This window comes from Mesoplodon mirus (genome assembly GCF_964341445.2).
Source record: "Mesoplodon mirus genome assembly, chromosome: 2".
Taxonomy (NCBI): domain Eukaryota; kingdom Metazoa; phylum Chordata; class Mammalia; order Artiodactyla; family Ziphiidae; genus Mesoplodon; species Mesoplodon mirus.
Window position 1 is genome coordinate 64,232,885 of NC_138977.1, and position 17,768 is coordinate 64,250,652.

The window sequence follows — 17,768 nt, forward strand, 5'->3', positions numbered from 1 at the left end:
TAACACATGCAGGAGAATAGCCTGCTTTTTCTTTTTTTTTTTTTTTTTTTTTTTGAGAATAGCCTTCTTAAGCATTTGAAGAAATATACGTGTATACAAACTCTCTGGGCTACGTTTATGGTTTTAATGGATTCAGTAAAACTCTTTTTTTGTGGGTTCTTCAAAGGTCAGTTTTTATCCAGCCTATGTCTGTATTTATAAAAAGAGCGAAGTTGAGAATTCCCAAATAAAAAGACTTTTCTAATACAATAAATAAAGCCACTCAGTGGGAACACTTCATAATCTCCATTCTAGTCTGCTTTGCCTTTTGTAGCTCACGATGGCTTCTTTAAGACGGGACCTACTTTTTAATTGTCATTTGATTTTGGTCTCACAAGTGAAAACACAAATGCCTTGATTGTTTGATGCATATCAAGTTATAAAAGAAACTGAAGATGCTTTGGATCCCTGGGCCAGCCCACCCTCCTCTCTCTGCCACCATTCTGCGCCTTCACTGGGGCAGAGAACAGGCCAGGCCTTGCCTCACACCCACGCCTCTCCCAGGACTGAATCTCAGTGACTGGCAGTGACCTAGGAGACACCTTTGACACTCTGTCCTCTTCCGCCTTTGCTCATATGCAATCTATTCCCAAGTCCTCTCGATTTTACCGACAAACACCACTCAAACCCATCCACCTTCCTCCAGCCCCAAGGGCTCTACCCTACTCCACGCTACGAGAGCCCCTTACTCAGACTTCCCGCTGCCTTCTTGCCTCCTGAGCCATCCTCCACAAAGCTGCGCAGGCAATCCCCTCAAAACGTAAACCTGATCACATCCTTGCCAACTTAAAACCCTTCAACGCCTCCTCACTGCTCTTAAGAGAAAGACCAAAAACGTGAAAATGGGTTTCGAGGTCCTGTGGGTCCAACTCTGCCTTGTCCTCCCCTTCCCCTCTCTCACTGAGGTCCAGCAACCCAGGCTTTCTTTGCCTTCTTTGAGCCTGTCAGGTACCCTTCTCCCCACCAGGCCTTTACCTTTGCTGTCCTTCTTTGGGGGATTCTCTTCCCCATAAAATCTCCCATCTTTATTGCTCAGATCTTGAGCAATATAAAATATATATTCTTTCTTTGGAGAAATCTTTCTCTGATCCCGAGACCACATCAAGTGCTTCCCTCTGTTTACTCATAGCCTTCCTTGCACTTTCAAGAATTTATAATCAGACGGTTATCTGTGTGCTAATTTAAATAACATCAGTATCCCCTTCCAGACGGCGAGCTTGGTGTGGTTCGGCTCTCCAGGGTAGTTCAAGCTCCAGCCCATGCCCCTCATGCACTGGAGGCTGGAGGCGCTCTGTCCCTGGGTCCCCGTGTCCCCCACCTACTCACCGCGCTCATGAGTGAATCCAGGACGCTGACGGCAAACGCTGTCCCGCATGCAAACGGCTGCGTGAGGTACAGCTCTGTGTCGGGGTCATCGTCATCGTCTTGGTCCAAAAACTGAACATTTGTATCGTTCACTAGGAAAAGCGTAAAGGAAGAATTAGATCAAAAGGCCACATGCGGGCAGCAGAGTCAGAGAAAGAGCAGGCTACTGGTTTAGAAACACTGAAGTCACTGGAAAGGAAAGAAAAGCATGGGAGAAGCTGTTGATGGAGCTCAGGGTGGGGGTCGGTGGGACTCAACGGACTGCTCCGAGGTGCTTGTTCAAGGTTCCCAGGCCTGGAGAGCAGTGACGTCAAGCAGACGTGCTCCACGGCAGGCTGGTGGAGCTGGTGGACAGTGCTGGTCAATTCTTTGGTATAGTTTTAGATCGTGACGAAAAACACTCTGAAGCATTTTTTTGGTAGCTAAGTCCTTTGAGAGATGGACATATTTTAAGGATGAGGAGCCATGAGTAGCCATGCTGGGATGGGAAGTTTAGCCACAAGGGAAAGAAAGCAATTTATTGAGAGTGAAGAGCAACAGACTGGGAGCATAGCAAAGGCAAATAGCAAGGAATCCACCCTCCGGCACCATCCACAGCTGCCCGGGGTGGGGGGATGGGTCTGGGTAGTGCCTGGTGTCTGGCCCTTAATCCAGGCCCAAACCCAACAAGTCCTGTTCAATACAAAGGAGGAACCCCTGGCTGTCTCCGGCTGCTTGCTGACAAAGATTTGCTCTGCATTCCGAGGTGCTTGGGGATGCCCACGTTCTCCCTTTCCCCTCCTAAACAGCTCAATCTTTTATGTGCTTCAGCTCAAGCAGACGCAGCATTTGATGTTGTATTTCATTTCCATCTGAGGATTCCTCAAGGACTCCTCTGGCACGCACGTGCAGCCTGATTGGTTGTGTCACCGAGATGTCTTTAACTTATTAAAAATTAAATGACAAATTAATTTCCATTCCCATCTTGGCATCAGAAATTATCAGTTTTGCAGAGCAAGTAAGGCGGGGAAAGTTGGTGGGGGAGGAGATGAGCGCTTGTGATTTCTGGAATAATTATGGTGCTTTTAGGAAAAGAATAGGTGAGGTTTCCTTTTTCTGATTCCTTTCTAAAGGTATCAGCAGCTAATTCTCTTTCCTAGAGTTATTAATTTTTTTTTCCGTAAGGAACTTTTGGGATAACTTCTTTTGTTGTTGTTTTTGTTTTTGTTTTGCGGTACGCAGGCCTCTCACTGTTGTGGCCTCTCCCGCCGTGGAGCACAGGCTCCGGACGCGCAGGCTCAGCGGCCATGGCTCATGGGCCCAGCCGCTCCGCGGCATGTGGGATCCTCCCGGACCGGGGCACGAACCCGTGTCCCCTGTATCAGCAGGTGGACTCTCAACCACTGTGCCACCAGGGAAGCCCTGTTATTTTTTTTAACTTTTGTTTGTTTATTGTATGAGGCAGAATAAATAATAGGACAAAAGGCTGGGTATGGAATTATTTTGTTTTTTTGTTTTGTTTTTTGCGGTACGCGGGCCTCTCACTGTTGTGGCCTCTCCCGTTGCGGAGCACAGGCTCCAGACGCGCAGGCTCAGTGGCCATGGCTCATGGGCCCAGCTGCTCCACAGCATGTGGGATCTTCCCGGACCGGGGCACGAACCCTTGTCCCCTGCATTGGCAGGCGGACTCTCAACCACTGCGCCACCAGGGAAGCCCATGGAATTATTTTTAAATGACACCATCTTGTTTCCCTAGAGAAAGATCCTAATGGGGGAAAATCTTTGCTCTCTGTTCTTCCAACGTTTATCATGTTTGGGTCCCCACTGTCCTCGCAGTGCTTGAGCTACAGGCTAGTAAAAATGCAAAACCCAGGATGTGACAACTGGGCTTTGAATCCAGGCCCTGTCACTAACTCCCCTGAGCAAAGCATTTTATCATTCTACACCTTAGTTTCTCTCTGTAAAATGGGGGAAACATTAGTGGCTCTCCTGAGGCTGTCAGGAGGCTCCTATGAGATTCTGCTCAGTGAACCTGACCCGGCACCTTGATAAACGGTAGCTGCTCTCGTGATTTCACGTTCTGTCCATGTTCTGTTTACACTATGAAAATTCCCAGCTTCCCTCTGCCCCTCTCAGAAGCATGTAAATAAGGCCTTGCTCAGGGATCCTGCCAGGGTCATGCGGTAGCTTTTCCTCTCCTCCCTTCATTTACCCAGAAGCATGCTGTGGGCCACAGTTTAGTCTTCCTGCTTTGTGAATGGGAAAATGTGAACCTGGGACAAGATGCAGAGGCACCTGGTTTTAACTACCTGTAAGAGCTGAGGAGGGCGTACTGCCTAAAGCAAGTGTCGGTTACCTCTTCTCATGACGACGGGGAGGGTTTGGTAGACTTGACAGATGACTGGAGAATGTCAGCCAGCTAGGGATTCGAGTCTTTGGGAAAGAACTCCAAGGCAGGAGCCAGAGTTCTGGGTTACCTAGTCTCAAAGGGAGAGCAGCCGGTGTTACCCGAAACCTATTTCACGGGACAGTAATTATGTGGTTGCTAAGAGGTGATGAAAACAGTCACCCCAAAATGTTTGTGATCAAATACAACTGGGAAACAGGTTAAATAGCTTCAAACAGATTTCTTTCTTGTGGAACTTCTAGGAAGCCTGGACCCACTAATATCAATTGGGACTCCCCAAGTGCGTGAAGACTGGAATATACTATACAGTTTAAAAAACTTGTTTGACCTTGAGCCACCTGTGTTTTTTAAAAGGCATTTTACTGGCCTAGTGTAATGCAGAAGACATCTCAGAACAGGTAGGTAAACAGTAAATATTTGTGGGGATGGGGGAGGTGAGGTGGTCAGAGGATGATGGTCTGAGTGCTAAAGACAGTATGACGAGTAGGAAAATTGGGCTTCAGGCAGAAGGTGAGGGTGATGTGAACACACGGAAGGTTCCCTGAGCTCATAAAAGAAATCTGGTGGGGGACAGAGGCTTCAGGAGACTCAGTTATGCTAACTGAACACTTGAATTGTTGCCTCAGATTGGGGGCACCACGCTTTTTCTCTTCTACTAGTCACAAATAAAGATATCCCAGTTAGCTGGCAGCGCATGAATTCCAAATAGACAAAGAAATTCCTGGCAGTGGTGATACTGAAATGCTGCTGAAGTTTTCTGGGACAGAGATGTTTGGATGAATTTTCCCACCAGAAGTCTGGGCCACACAAGCTCCCTGGGTCCCTTACCACCCTAAGGTTCTGAGAAGAGCAATCCAGAAGCCTACGCTTTTAGCCAACTTCTCTAAACATGAAAAAGACACCTGTCCTACTGTTGGAAACAGACAATAGTGTGGCACTCCTTGACCTGAGTGAATTTGTCCTGATAGATAGCTACATCGACAATAATGCTGTGCTGAATGGTGGACAATGTATTCCTTTGTTTCCAGACACCTGGCAAGCAAGATTACTGTGTTAAAAGCCTGCTCTATTATTTTGAAATATATTTTGGGGCCAAGAAAATGGCATGTTAGTTTCATTTGTGAGCTATTTGAAGGCAGATGATTCCTACCTCTCGATCTACCCTCCATCGAGCAGCACTTGCTTTCTCTATTTAGAAGATCAGTCCCCAGTTCTGAGACCTGCTGCTGATGGGTGCTTTTCATAGAGTTATTAACCAAGTCATGGGGAATTGTGGAAGAGCCTGACAAATGCCGTCACGACCACAGGGCTTCATCTTCTAGATGAGTCTGCTCCGAATCTCCCAGAGAGGGCTCTGGGCCAGCGGAGTGGGGGTCAGAGTGCAGGGCTGGGCCTTGGTGGCTGCTAAGCTCATCCTTTGCATCCTTTCTTAAGACCTGGCTTTAGTAAGAAAGGGTCCCCTACGAGCTGGCTGCTTTTATGGCTTCAGAACCAGAGCTTCTGAGAAAGGGCTGAGTAGGAAAAAAAGGCAAATAAAGTCAGAATAAAGGAAAATAAACAGCTGGAGGGAAGGCACCGTCTTAGGTTTCTTATTTTAAAATTTTTATATTTCTCCCTTGACTTCCTCTGAGAGCTGTGAAGACATGTCAGTCAAACTGACAGTGTGCTGGAAAGAGGAATAGAGGAAGGAGGTGGGAGGGGAGCAGGGGGACACACGGAAGAAAAAAAAAAAAAAAGGCCCAAGCCAAAGAAAATGAACTAGAGCAAAGATGCTTTGGAAACAACTGCCAGGTCAGATGGGTGTGATCAAAGGTTTACTGATGCTGTGTGGGGAAAAAATCATTAAGGAAGGCTAGAACAAGACAGTCGATTCCAACCAGAGCCACAAATAAAACACATTCAAAGCAGTGCCATGGGGTAGCCTTTCCGTTACAGCCGGTGAAATAAAAAACAAGCTGATGATGGTTGGAAACACGAACCACAAAACAAAAGGAGATACTGATGTGAAAGAAAACAGTGCTTCTTACCCAGTTCAGTTATCATTAGAATGTGCGTCCCACTGTTTTTTTCCTGATTGACTGATACCAAAGGCAACTTGCCAGGTTTAGCTAATGGGATACAGCAGTTAAGGGTTGGGGAAAGGGAGTGGAGGAAAGTACAGAAAAAGAAAAGAGTGAGGGAATAACAGAGGAGACATTCTAAAGTAAAGGGACCCAGGACCACAGGTAGTTAGTGTTTATCTTCGGGGGAAGAGACCACATAGCAGTTTTGCAAATTCACAAATAGTAGCAGGGAGTGCCATGGCCAGGTTAAAAGCTGGATCCCACTGGCCAATGATCATGGCCCTCAAAACCCCATCATTTTTTGGACCAGAGTGGCAGTCACTGAAAATGGCCTTTAGCTGAAAAGCTCAACTAGAATAGATGAAATGTAAAATTATCACATATTAGCCCAATGTTTCTACGCAGTTCTCAAAATGGGGTTGGCTTAGACCCGAGGCTTTGTACCTCCAGGGAGGGACCTTCCACAGATGCCTCCAATGAGAATCACTGGAAAAAATCCTTGGACCATACCTTTCCTCCCTTCCTCCCGCTTCCCTAATGTATGCCCCAATCTCAAACCCTTCATCTCATGCTCCTTTGAAAACAGTGACCAGCGGAAGGAAACTATCTATTCACCTCAGAGGAAAGATAGATCAGTTTTCCCTTGGGTCATCTGTCATATACCCATACCCTTCTCCAATCTCCCCCCAGACAAACCCCATTAGAGCCTACCACACTGAAAGAGCTAAGACTCAGGCCAACCTCCTTATATCCTGCATGGTTGGAAAAGAGGACCAAAAACATCCACCCAAAGCTGACATTCACTCCTACCTAGTTCAGTGATGATGGGGATGTTGACCCCAGTTGTGATGGAGGGCTGGCGTAACATCCCATGTACCGGGCTGTTATCCGGAGAGGATCTGTCCATTCCTGGAGGTGTGAACCCTAGTGGGAAGGAAAGAGAGGAAGAAGAAAAATCAGAAATGTGGAAAATTTGGAAATGATGAAAGTATAGTGTATGTACACCATAAAAAAGTACCATATGCATTATTTACAAGTCAAAGATTAGCACTCCCAGGATAAACTCTGATGAGCTGTTTTCAGAAGAAGGAAGTAGGAGACCATTATAAAAAATTCTAACCCACTTTGACAGTTCCCTAAAAACCAGTCTTTACACCAATTATTGATCTTGCTCACAGACTTTTGTTCCCTTCTTCCTTCAGGTACACATGAGGATCGTACCTCTGTGCCTCCTTGAAGTTAGATATGACCACGTGACATAGGAAATGCCCTGGCCCATGAAAAGCAAACAGAACAACGCATATCATCACTTCTGGTACAAGTATCTGACTTGCCACCTCTCTTCCCAGGCTGTGGCAACAGTGGGAACACAGGCTACTGTGGAGGTGAAGGCTGGGCAGCAGCCCTGGACAGTAGCCCAGACACACAAAGCATTCTGACACACAAATCAATCTCTGTCGCTTTAAGCCACTGGGACTTGTTTTACTGTTGTTTTTGTCGTTGTTGTTACCACAGCAGAGCCTAACCTATCCTGACTGTTATCTTAAACCAATCGATTACTTATTCTCTTGCCAGTGAGGGACTTAAACCTGGGCCTTTGACAGGGTTCTGGCCAAGGGGAAGTGGGAGGACATGGGCCTGGGCGCTTGAGGAGATGTTTCCTTGTTCTTAAAAAATATCACATGGGAAGAGATTCTCTTTTGATTCACTGGACATTGCTTTTGTGTCTGTAGTACCTGGAACTGTAGCAGTCATCTTGTAACTAGGATGGGCGCCCGCTGAGGACAAAGCCAACTTAATGAATTGGCTGAAGTGAATGATAAAAAGACTGAATGATAGGAGGAACTGTCCTTAGCTCCTGAATTAACCAGCCCTAGAATCAAAACCAATTGATCTCAGGGTTTCTTACTACATGAGATTTTATACATTTATAAGTGAGATTATAATATAAAATGTAGTAATGAGCTTTTATATATATTATACACATAATAATTAGATTATATATAATGTCTGTTTATATACATTTATGTATTTTGTATTATGTATTAAATATTTATGTATATACACACAATATATGTACAACTATATATATATATATTTTTTTTTTTTTTTTTTTGCGGTACGCAGGCCTCTCACTGCTGTGGCCTCTCCCGTTGCGGAGCACAGGCTCCAGATGCGCAGGCTCAGCGGCCATGACTCACGGGCCCAGCCGCTCCGCGGCATGTGGGATCCTCCCGGACCGGGGCACGAACCCGTGTCCCCTGCATCGGCAGGCGGACTCTCAACCACTGCGCCACCAGGGGAGCCCCAACTATATATTTTTATATATGTGTGTATGTGTGTGTGTGTGTGTGTATTTATTTTCCTCCCTTTTGCTTAAGCCAAACTGGGGAGTTTTTTTTTACTTGCAGCTGAAATCATCCTGACTGCTGCATATGCCACCTGCTTACAGTGGACCCTTGAACTTCCCAGTGTGCTTGACACAGACTCCATAAGGTAGATGTGGGCACAGTAAACTGGAGAGTAGCCTACTTGTTCTGACTTTTGCAGTTTGGGCTTCTTTGGGTCTCAGACCCAAATCTCAATACATATTAGAATGAGCTTGGCCCAACCATATTTTCAAGTTTAGGGAGGGTGAGAAAGCATCCCAGCTAGGCCAAATGGCTGCCTCTTTAAGGAGGTACATAGCTGTATAAACACAATACATTTATTTTCTTCATACATTCTTTTGGTGAAAATTAAATTTTGCCACTTAGCAAGTGGCACCGCCAGCTCCACACTGGCCGCCATGCCCAATTGCCTTCCCCACCTTATAGAAGAGGCAGACAGAAGTTCACGTTCTCTTTGTTTTCTCTTCTTTGCCCGTAGTGGATGGCTACCTGGGCTTATCAATGGATTAGGGAATTACAGATACAGTCACTTGCCAAGTTTCCAAGAACAAATTTCCAAAGATTGTGTGACCAGATAGATTAGTGACTCTCTCTGGTAATGCGACAAGACTGGGTTGTTTCTGGCATGAAGGTATGTGTGAATCTTTATCTACCAGGAATGAAATGACAGGTGTTCATAATTGCCTGTTGCTTTGGAAGTACATCATGCATGAAATGCCAGAAAAATATAAACGAGTTTTCCTGTTTTCTGCTCTCCTGTGTATAAATTTCATCAGAGTGTCATATTTTCAGAAAGAAAAAAAAAGTTTTATTTACCATTCACTCCCTGATTGCACTTAATTTTATTCTTTATACTGATACCCTGTGCACAGGGTAAGTAACTCTGAATGACAGTATAGTGTCCATCTTTCTAAATTTTGGAATGTGTGTTTTTCAGCCAACCATGTAACCAAGAACACGCAATTGAAATGCTTGCTGTTTTCTTCCCCTAGAATAGTGAAGGGGGAAAACTAAACTGTTTTCATCAGAAGTTTCATTCAAAATCATGAAAAACTGCAAGTGACAGCTGTGCAGATTCAGTGGATGTGACGTTTTTGAATTTCTTCAACTTGACAAGTAAACACCTTAAATCGGTAATGCTATATGCATAATACATGACCTGTATTTTGACATCCATCATCAAATGCTGACTTGAGAAAATATGGGTTTGTATGTCAAGGACTAGCACCCATAAAACAGGTAAAAATGCAGGTCACACGGTATTAGGAAAACTGTATCTCATTATAGAACCGGCAACAAACCAAAGCATCCTTTTATTTTATCTTATTTAAAGATTCCGTTTTCAGCTGTGAAAAGACTCAATTCCTTTGCATGAAACCTTCATTTAGAAATGACATGCTTGCCTCATAGGCCTCTTTCATTTTGCTTTCAAATTCCATTTTCCCCTTCAGTCGCCAAGCCTGGTTCCATTAGCATCTGCAACTGACAAACTATGGTGGATGTCCAAAGACATCTCTCCATTAAATGTCTTTCTCTCTCCTACACAGGATCCCAAGAATGGGGTGATTTTGTTGGAAAGAAAACTTCAGCAATGATAATGTCACTTTTTATTTTGCTACTTTTATAGCCACACATTTTTATAAGCAAAGGCAAAGATAACAGAAATAGATTTTATCTTTTTTTGGCCCTTCCTGAAGAGTTGTGTTAAAGAGGAACAGAATTTATTAGCATTGTTTCATTTTTAGAGATCCTATAATGGGAAACTTGTGGCTTGAAACGGCAGAGCAGACCCAGATTCCCGAAGTGGCCTTGGAAAGAACAGAAAATCAGGCACCTTCCTTCCAAAGAGAAGAGGCAGTCTGGCCTTTGGTGCCATTTGATGGCATCTACCCCATTCACCATAGCAGCTGTTAATAAAGGGGCAGGTCTAAATGGTATCCAGGTCCCTGATGGTCTTGCTCCCCATCCCTTTGTTAGCTGCTGTGGGTGCATCTTTGGTTGAATTTTAAGTCCCTCTACATAAAGCAGTGCTTCAGTTCTGCATGTGCAAGTGCTGGCACATGGAATATCCTCCAGGGACCCTGATCTACAGCTAGAGGAGAGCGCAACTGGGAAACGCTCCTCCTGTTAGTTGAACTAACACTCGGGAAGTTAATTTTAGAAACAACCACTTATTTTGCCAGAAGAGATGATGAAGAATGTTGGCATTGGAGAGATGGAATCAGAAGTTCTCAATCAGGAAAAGATTCAAGTTTAATTAACTACAACCCAAGCTCTTACCAAGATGGCCTCCTGTTTCTTTAGATGGATTCTCTTTCCTCTCTGTTGAGCATGGACATGGGAGGCAAGTTTTGGGCTAAAGATAACTTTAAAGACTACCTGAACCCCTTACACTGAAAACTCCTCCCCATTTCAATCTTCAGGGGCAGATAGGATGGGCTTACTTTATTTGTTCTATTCCTTTGGCATCAGGCAGAAATGGGCCCAACATTGCCCCCTGCCAAGCATGCTCACTCTGTATGCTGAAGGAGAACTTTAGGTCAAAGACTGGGTTTTCTATTTCTTTAAACATCCCAGGTTGTCTACAAAATGCCTGGACCACAGAGAAGAAACGGAGCGGAAGAGCAAAGAGCATGTGCTTTGGAGTCAGATGTCTTAGGTTTAAATTCTGGCTCATCTATTTATAAACCACATAACCATGAGCATAGCACAGACTCTCCAAACCTCTGTTTCTTTGTCTGTAAGCTAGAATTACCCACTATACAGGGCAGTTGTGAGAATAAAATGAAATAGTATATTTAAAGCATTTAGTACAATGTGTGGTATGAAGAAAAATACTTGAAAATGTTGACTACCAACGTTAATGTTTTACTCAGTACACAATAAATATTCTGGCCAGGAACAGCATCCACTGCCTCCCCCTTCCCTATGGATAAAGACCTGAGGTAGCTTTTGGTAGAGTTTTTTAAAAGAACTTTCACATAGAGAAAAATCCTGGAAAGTTAATGGGAAGGCAATAGCAGTGTGGATATATTTTGGTAGAAATAATCAGGTCAATCCAGTGATAAAAATACAGCCTAAAATATTTAAGGATGGAGTGTTTTGGATATTGGATGGCTAGGATTTTCTTTAGGTATGTTGAAAAGCTGGTGTCCAGTCTTCATGAAAGAAAGGTTCTTAATGCCTTATAGCAACTGCAGACTCTCTGGAGTCTTCTGTTTTCTAGACCTAATTTCCCACTTCCTTTAATTATTTAAGGACATAATCTTTCTTCTTTTGTTTCTTGGGCTTTTGAAACGGTTTTCACTGCTCTCTATATTCTTTCCCAGAATGTGCGTTCTCAACCATCACCACTGTTGGGTTCAGCTGAACAAAAGCTGTAGCATCTGATTTTCTCTTTTATGATTGGTTATTCAATGCCAGGCAGCACTTGGCCTGTGTCAGGGAAGTTATTGGAAGGTTAAGTGACCTATAGTTAAATTCGACAAGGGCATTTCAGTTTGGATGGCTTCACATGAAAGAATTTAACAAAAGCACTTGACCTATTCCTAAGAAGTTCAAGGAGAAGAGGCTTGGGAATAACAAGATCACTAAGGTTTCATTTTTTAAAGTAATTGTTTTGGGTACCTGCTGCATGCATGCATACAGACGTAGCATCCAAGGAGCACCTGTGGTTACAGGCAAAGAGAGGCTGTGACTCAGATAAGATCTACCAGAGGGCATGGTTAGAAAAGGGGTCCAGGGTAATGTAGTTGTGAGTGCATTTGAAGATGAGAAAGACTCAATGTCATGGTCTTTGTGGAACTCAAAGCAAGGGCAAGAATGTTCTGGATCTAGATTGACTAAGGTAATTCTGAGAATGAAGAAGTCAGGCTTAAGTAGAACCTTAAGGAAAAAATAGTAAAATCCAACATTTACCGAGTGCTCAGCATGTACTAAAATCTGCGCATGTTTTAACTCTAGTTCATACAGCCATCCTATGTAGATACTGCTATGTTACAGATGAGGAAGTTGAAGCACAGCAGAGTTAAGCAACTTGACCCAGCGCATACATTTAGGAATGAGCAGATCGAGATCTCAGCCCAGGTAAATTGGCTCCAGAGCCTCCTCTAAGTCTCCATGGCATATTCCTCCTTATTACGTGCCAAAGCTGTGCTAAGGGTTTTTTCACTGGCCACCTCATTTATTCCTCATAACAACCCTGTAAGTACAGGAACTGCTAATATTACTATTTTGTAGATGAAGAAAATAAGATTCAGAGCAGTCAAATAACTTCCTCCAACACCCCAGCTGGTAAGTGGCAGATCTGGGGGCTACAGCCAGACAGTCTGACTTCAGAACCCAAGGATTACCGTGCTCCATGCTGCCTTGCCTCTGTGTGTGATGGTCTCTCTTTTCTCATGTGCTGAGCTTGGCAGGCAAGTTTGAGGCCTGAGCCAGTCTCACTCTTTTATTGTTTTCACTTTTAAACAATAGCAGATAACAGCTGGGACCCACTGTAGTTATGCTTAACTTGCTTTGGTATGGTAGCATGCACGACTCAGTACATATGATAAATGCTTTATTACAGTATTTTTCCATAGGGGAAAACAAAGTACTTTCTAAATCTTCCCTAGTTAAATCCCCAAGCTTTTCCAGGGAGAGAGGGAGATGGAAATTCTTATAAATCACCTCCCCTAAAATAGATGGAGAAATGAAGGTAAGTGCCTCCCCACCCCCATAGATTTAACATAAAGGAATTGGTTCAAATGGTGGGGCAAATTATCTTTTATTGTGTGCATATAAATGATGGTTAGAAATCCATATGCTACGTTAAACGAGAGAAATAAATTAGGCAGAGTCATCTAGGTTTGCTGAGACAGGTATTCAATATGAAGTTGTAAAAGGGAAAGATCACCGTTAAAAATGATCTATAAAGGCATGTTAAAATCAAGAGACACATCTCATATTACATCATCTAGGATATGAATTAAATTTCCTGTTAATGCCAGGAAAAAAAAAAAACCCAAAGCCAAATGTCAGATGAAGTGAAGATCAATAAAAATATTTTGATAAGTAAATGCAACAATGCTACTTAACACATGATTGGCAACTGCTGAAACATAAATTATCCAAATTTCCCATTGCTGCTTATGGGAAAATTATGCAGATTAGAACTTGATTAGGCTTATATCATGAGACTCAATTTGGACTTTTAATCTATTAAGCTCCAATAAATGAGGCATCTGAATAGCTCCCCTGAGCAAGTACAGTAATAGCCACAGCAGTCATTTTTTGCAGTATGTATTCCAACAAATTCTTCAGCAGCTGAAGTAAAGAAAATTCCAGGTACAGAAGCATGATTGCTTTCTAACTTGTAGGGGGAAAAATCCACGTGCCCAGGCTTGATTTGGGAAATAGATTTTTAAGAAAAGTCTGCAAGAGAAATCTGGCCAAGGGAAAACCTCAGTTGAACCTTGTAATAGTTTTTCATAGTAGTTTTCAGTGGCTTTCCCCAAAGTTGGAGTCCTGAGTCATGAGAGCCAGGAGCCGACCAGTGTTGACTCAATAAAAAATGATTATTTATCAAGGCAGAAACTTCTCCTGACACTGCCCAAAAGCTACTCTAACTGAGCACTTTCCACTTAGGAGCTGGAAGTGGTGCCAGCTCCCGACAGGTTGCTGGAGGTCAATGCTGGGAAAGGTGGGGCAGGGAACACCCTTGCCAATTTCAACTGTGTTTTCTGCTTTATTCCAGGTAACTCATGAGCTTGGAGCTGATCATTGTCCTCTACCCAGAGCCTAAAGACAGAGCTTAGAAATTACATTAATAGAGAGTTCTGAGAAACCTAAACTATACCATTTGGGTCTCTCTTTGCCTCTTTGCCAATCACTCTGTTAGGGATGCAAGAACTTTGGAAATCTTCTAATAATTACCTCCCTTTTACAGATGAAGAAACTGAGGCTCAGAGCAGCGAAGTTACTGTGTCTAAGGTTGCGGATCAGTTGGTGGCAGAGCCGGGATAGTTGATTCTGTTGTTATGTGCTCCCCTTCAACCTCTTCTCTACATGAGGAACCTATTCCCAGTGTTTGGTGGGGGGTAGGGGAGGGGGGCAACCCTGACTCTACAGGGCCAACAATATGGATCCCCATCACCCTGGACACATGGCTGGTTTAGAGATCCACTTGTCCTCCAAGCTGGGGCCAATCTGTGTTCTCCCCAAGACCTGATGAAATCGATGCTAAAGATGCTTTCAAAACCACAAAGGATGTAAGTACGGGGCTGCTGGTGAGCATGTAGCTCACCAGGGGACAAATGAAAACAGGGCAAATGAATCAAGAAGTAAAGAGAATGAAACAGAGCTCTGACATCACTCAGGCTCCTGGTCTCAAATGTGCCTAACGCCAGAGACACCCCAGTTGTATGACTTCCTCTTTATTTAAGGCTTTGGGGTTGGATTTCTATCACCTGCAACCAAAATGCCCAAATAGTATAGTAACTGAGAAAAATCTCTGTTCTTTTCTTGGTAAAATGGCTCAGGCATGTCTGAGTTTCTATTGAAACAAGTGACTATATCTTCATTCAAGGTTTGTTGTTCACTTCCAGTGACCAGGGACAAGACCTGGGTCAATTTCTTTATTTACAATAAGTAACATTGATATTTTTAACAGTACTCTTTTCTAGAGACTGTATTTAATGAAAGCATTGGGAAGCTGCATAAGGTACTTCATCTTTTTTAGAGTTTCTGTTCTGGGTCTAAATTAAACCAAAGCAAACTAAACCAACCAACTAACAACCAATCAATTAACCAAAGTTCTCTATAGCTATTTGTCCATTAAGTTTCAAAAGATATAGTCAGCACTTAGACAAGTCACACACACATGAAACAAATATGTTTGCAAGAGTTGTCTCTCCAAGCAGACAGTCTCTTTCCTTAAAGTAAACTTAAAGAGCTTACTGTCCCTAAGTAAGAACCTGTCTCTCAGAGGGGTTGGTGTAAGGAAGGAAAGGGGGGAGGGAGGGAGAGAGGGAGGGAAAGAGGGAGGGAATAAGGAAGGGAGGGGGGAAGGGGAGGAGACTAGTTACAACTCAAACACAGTTAAGGCCACAGATTTGGAAAGAAACCTAATATTCACCTGGTCTAACTTCTTCATTTGTGCAAAAGCTCATGGTGTCATGATGAATTTTCCACAACTTCTCAATTGCCTTTTACCCCCTGATTCATCTTACAACTTAAAAATAGGACGTAATTTGGCGACACAGATCAAATGATTTAAAATTTGACATACCCTTTGACCTAAGCAATTTCACTTCTAAAAATACATGCACAGCCAACATTTCTTTATATTAAAGATTTGGTTACAATGGTCTTCATTTGTAGTTATTAAGTAACAGTATTAAAATGAAAACAACCTGAATGTCCAGTTTTAGGAAACTGATTGTGTTAAGTATGCATCCACTAAAAATAATGCAGAAAAACATTTCATGACATGGCAAAAATGGTCATGAGACAGTTTTGTGGAAAAAACAGGTACATACTATTATGTATGATCCATTTTTGAGGGGTAAAATATTTATATCTGCAGGAACAAGACTAACGTTAACTTTCTTATGTCCGAATGCTAAGATTATAAGGTAAGGAATTCATATTTATCTTCTTTTTGCTTATACATAGTTGCCAAATTTTCTAAAAGACATATATTTCATTTGTGCAAGGAAAAGAAAATTTACCAAAATTATAAATGAATAAAAGAAAAGAGCCTGAAACCTCACAACTTCACGTCATCTTCATGGGTTGAGAACAGCTGGTTGACACGGTGGAGGGCTCATGCTGATGAGCTGTAACAACCCTAAAGGTCATTTTGACCTACATGAATTTGGGGAAACTAATGCTCTGGGATAGAAGTGACCAAAAGTTACAGATTAAGGGGCTTTAGAAGAACAGAGCAAAACAGAGTTTTCAGGGTTCCCAGTTCTCTACCATTTCAACTTCCTACAATGTTGTAAGAGCCACTCAATCTCAGAGCAAAAGATGCTGAGAGCTTACATGGGTCCAAAGAGCCCATAGAAACCCACAATGCTCTGTGCATACAGCTGAGGGGAGGAGCAGTCAGAGCTAGTTTCCAGCACAGAAGAGTGGCATGTGCTGATTCCCATCCCTACTCTCACCAAGTCTTACCCACTTCAGATATGCTGTCCCCTCCCTTCTCCCCCAACTCGGTTCCTGCCCCTCCTTCACCACCTCCAGGAAGCCCGCCTTGACTAACTTTTCTCCCCCCCATGTAGTTACTTCACAAAGATATCTTTGCTGCACTTTTCCCTTCCCCTTTATTCACTATTTTAAACTGTAAGAATTACTACTGATTATGTACCAATTACTACCTAATGTTTAAATGTTTCTAAAGCATCTTTCTTTTTTTTTTTTTTTTTTTTTGCGGTATGCGGGCCTCTCACTGTTGTGGCCTCTCCCGCTGCAGAGCACAGGCTCCGGATGCGCAGGCTCAGCGGCCATGGCTCACGGGCCCAGCCACTCCACGGCATGTGGGATCTTCCCAGACCGGGGCACGAACCCATGTCCCCTGTATCGGCAGGCGGACTCTCAACCACTGCACCACCAGGGAAGCCCTAAAGCATCTTTAATGTTCTCTTTTCTTCATACCTATTGGATTCTTCATTTCAATACGGCATGAACTACATCAGCCTTTCCTTTACTACTATTACCACTTCTGAATTCCTGTCCTGGACCCTCCCTCTTTGCTGCCACCAGAGAGTACAAAGGCTGTTTTGCCACTAATATAGAAACTTCTTCATGCTGGATCACAGTTCCAGTAAACTAGAGGCATACTATGCCAGGGAAAAGGTAGAAGTACACATTGCAAGACAGCAATACGAAGTGGATCCTAATAAAACACACAGAAACCCTAATGCTGCCAAGACTATATACCATTTTGTTTCCATTACATCAATTTTTTCTCCCCCTTTTGTGAGCATTAATCAAAGAAATGCAAAGAGCTCATTAAAGTGATAGATAGACTGAAAATGTAACCACCTTTACATTATAAACAGTTTCTTTATGTTCTCAGTGTTATGGGCTTTGTTTTTCAGCATTTGTCATGTACTTCAAATGTCCTTTTACATTTAAAACACCAAATGCCAAATGGGCCCCAGTTGTTTGGTTTAGTACAAACCAATGGCCAGCGTAGCAAAAACCAGAGCTAGGAAATCACAAGCAAACTAAAACACCCGTATCTTAAGTGCACAGAAAATTAAGTAGCTGTAAAAGATGGATTTGCCAAGTGGTCCAAGGCATTGCCCTGCAATTCAGGAAGAGAAGAATCCCATCACTGACAAGTCTCAGCCAGCTGTCTCTGACAGGTTCTAGAGACAGGACGCCTGGACAGAGATAGTGGCTGACGTTCCAAACATTTGATGGTCTTTTAAAAGAAAGCACTGTAAATGTTTTCTTTGAAGTTTGAAAGGCTTTCCTGCATATATGATGCTGGCAGATGAATATGTAACTGGAATCTTGGATTTTGAGAGTCAG

The 17,768-nt window shown here is 43.2% G+C and overlaps 1 protein-coding gene across 6 annotated transcripts in view; it reads right to left on the bottom strand.

Annotated features, from left to right (window-relative positions):
* Positions 1-17,768, bottom strand: part of KCNMA1 (potassium calcium-activated channel subfamily M alpha 1) — a 763,138-nt gene that overhangs the window by 30,295 nt on the left and 715,075 nt on the right. For all 6 annotated transcript variants that reach the window (XM_082611009.1, XM_082611010.1, XM_082611008.1 and 3 more), the window contains 2 exons: positions 6,664-6,777; positions 1,366-1,496 (listed from right to left, as the gene is read on the bottom strand). In XM_082611009.1, coding sequence (XP_082467135.1) covers positions 1,366-1,496; positions 6,664-6,777 — 245 coding nt within the window. The remainder of the gene's footprint in view (positions 1-1,365; positions 1,497-6,663; positions 6,778-17,768) is intronic.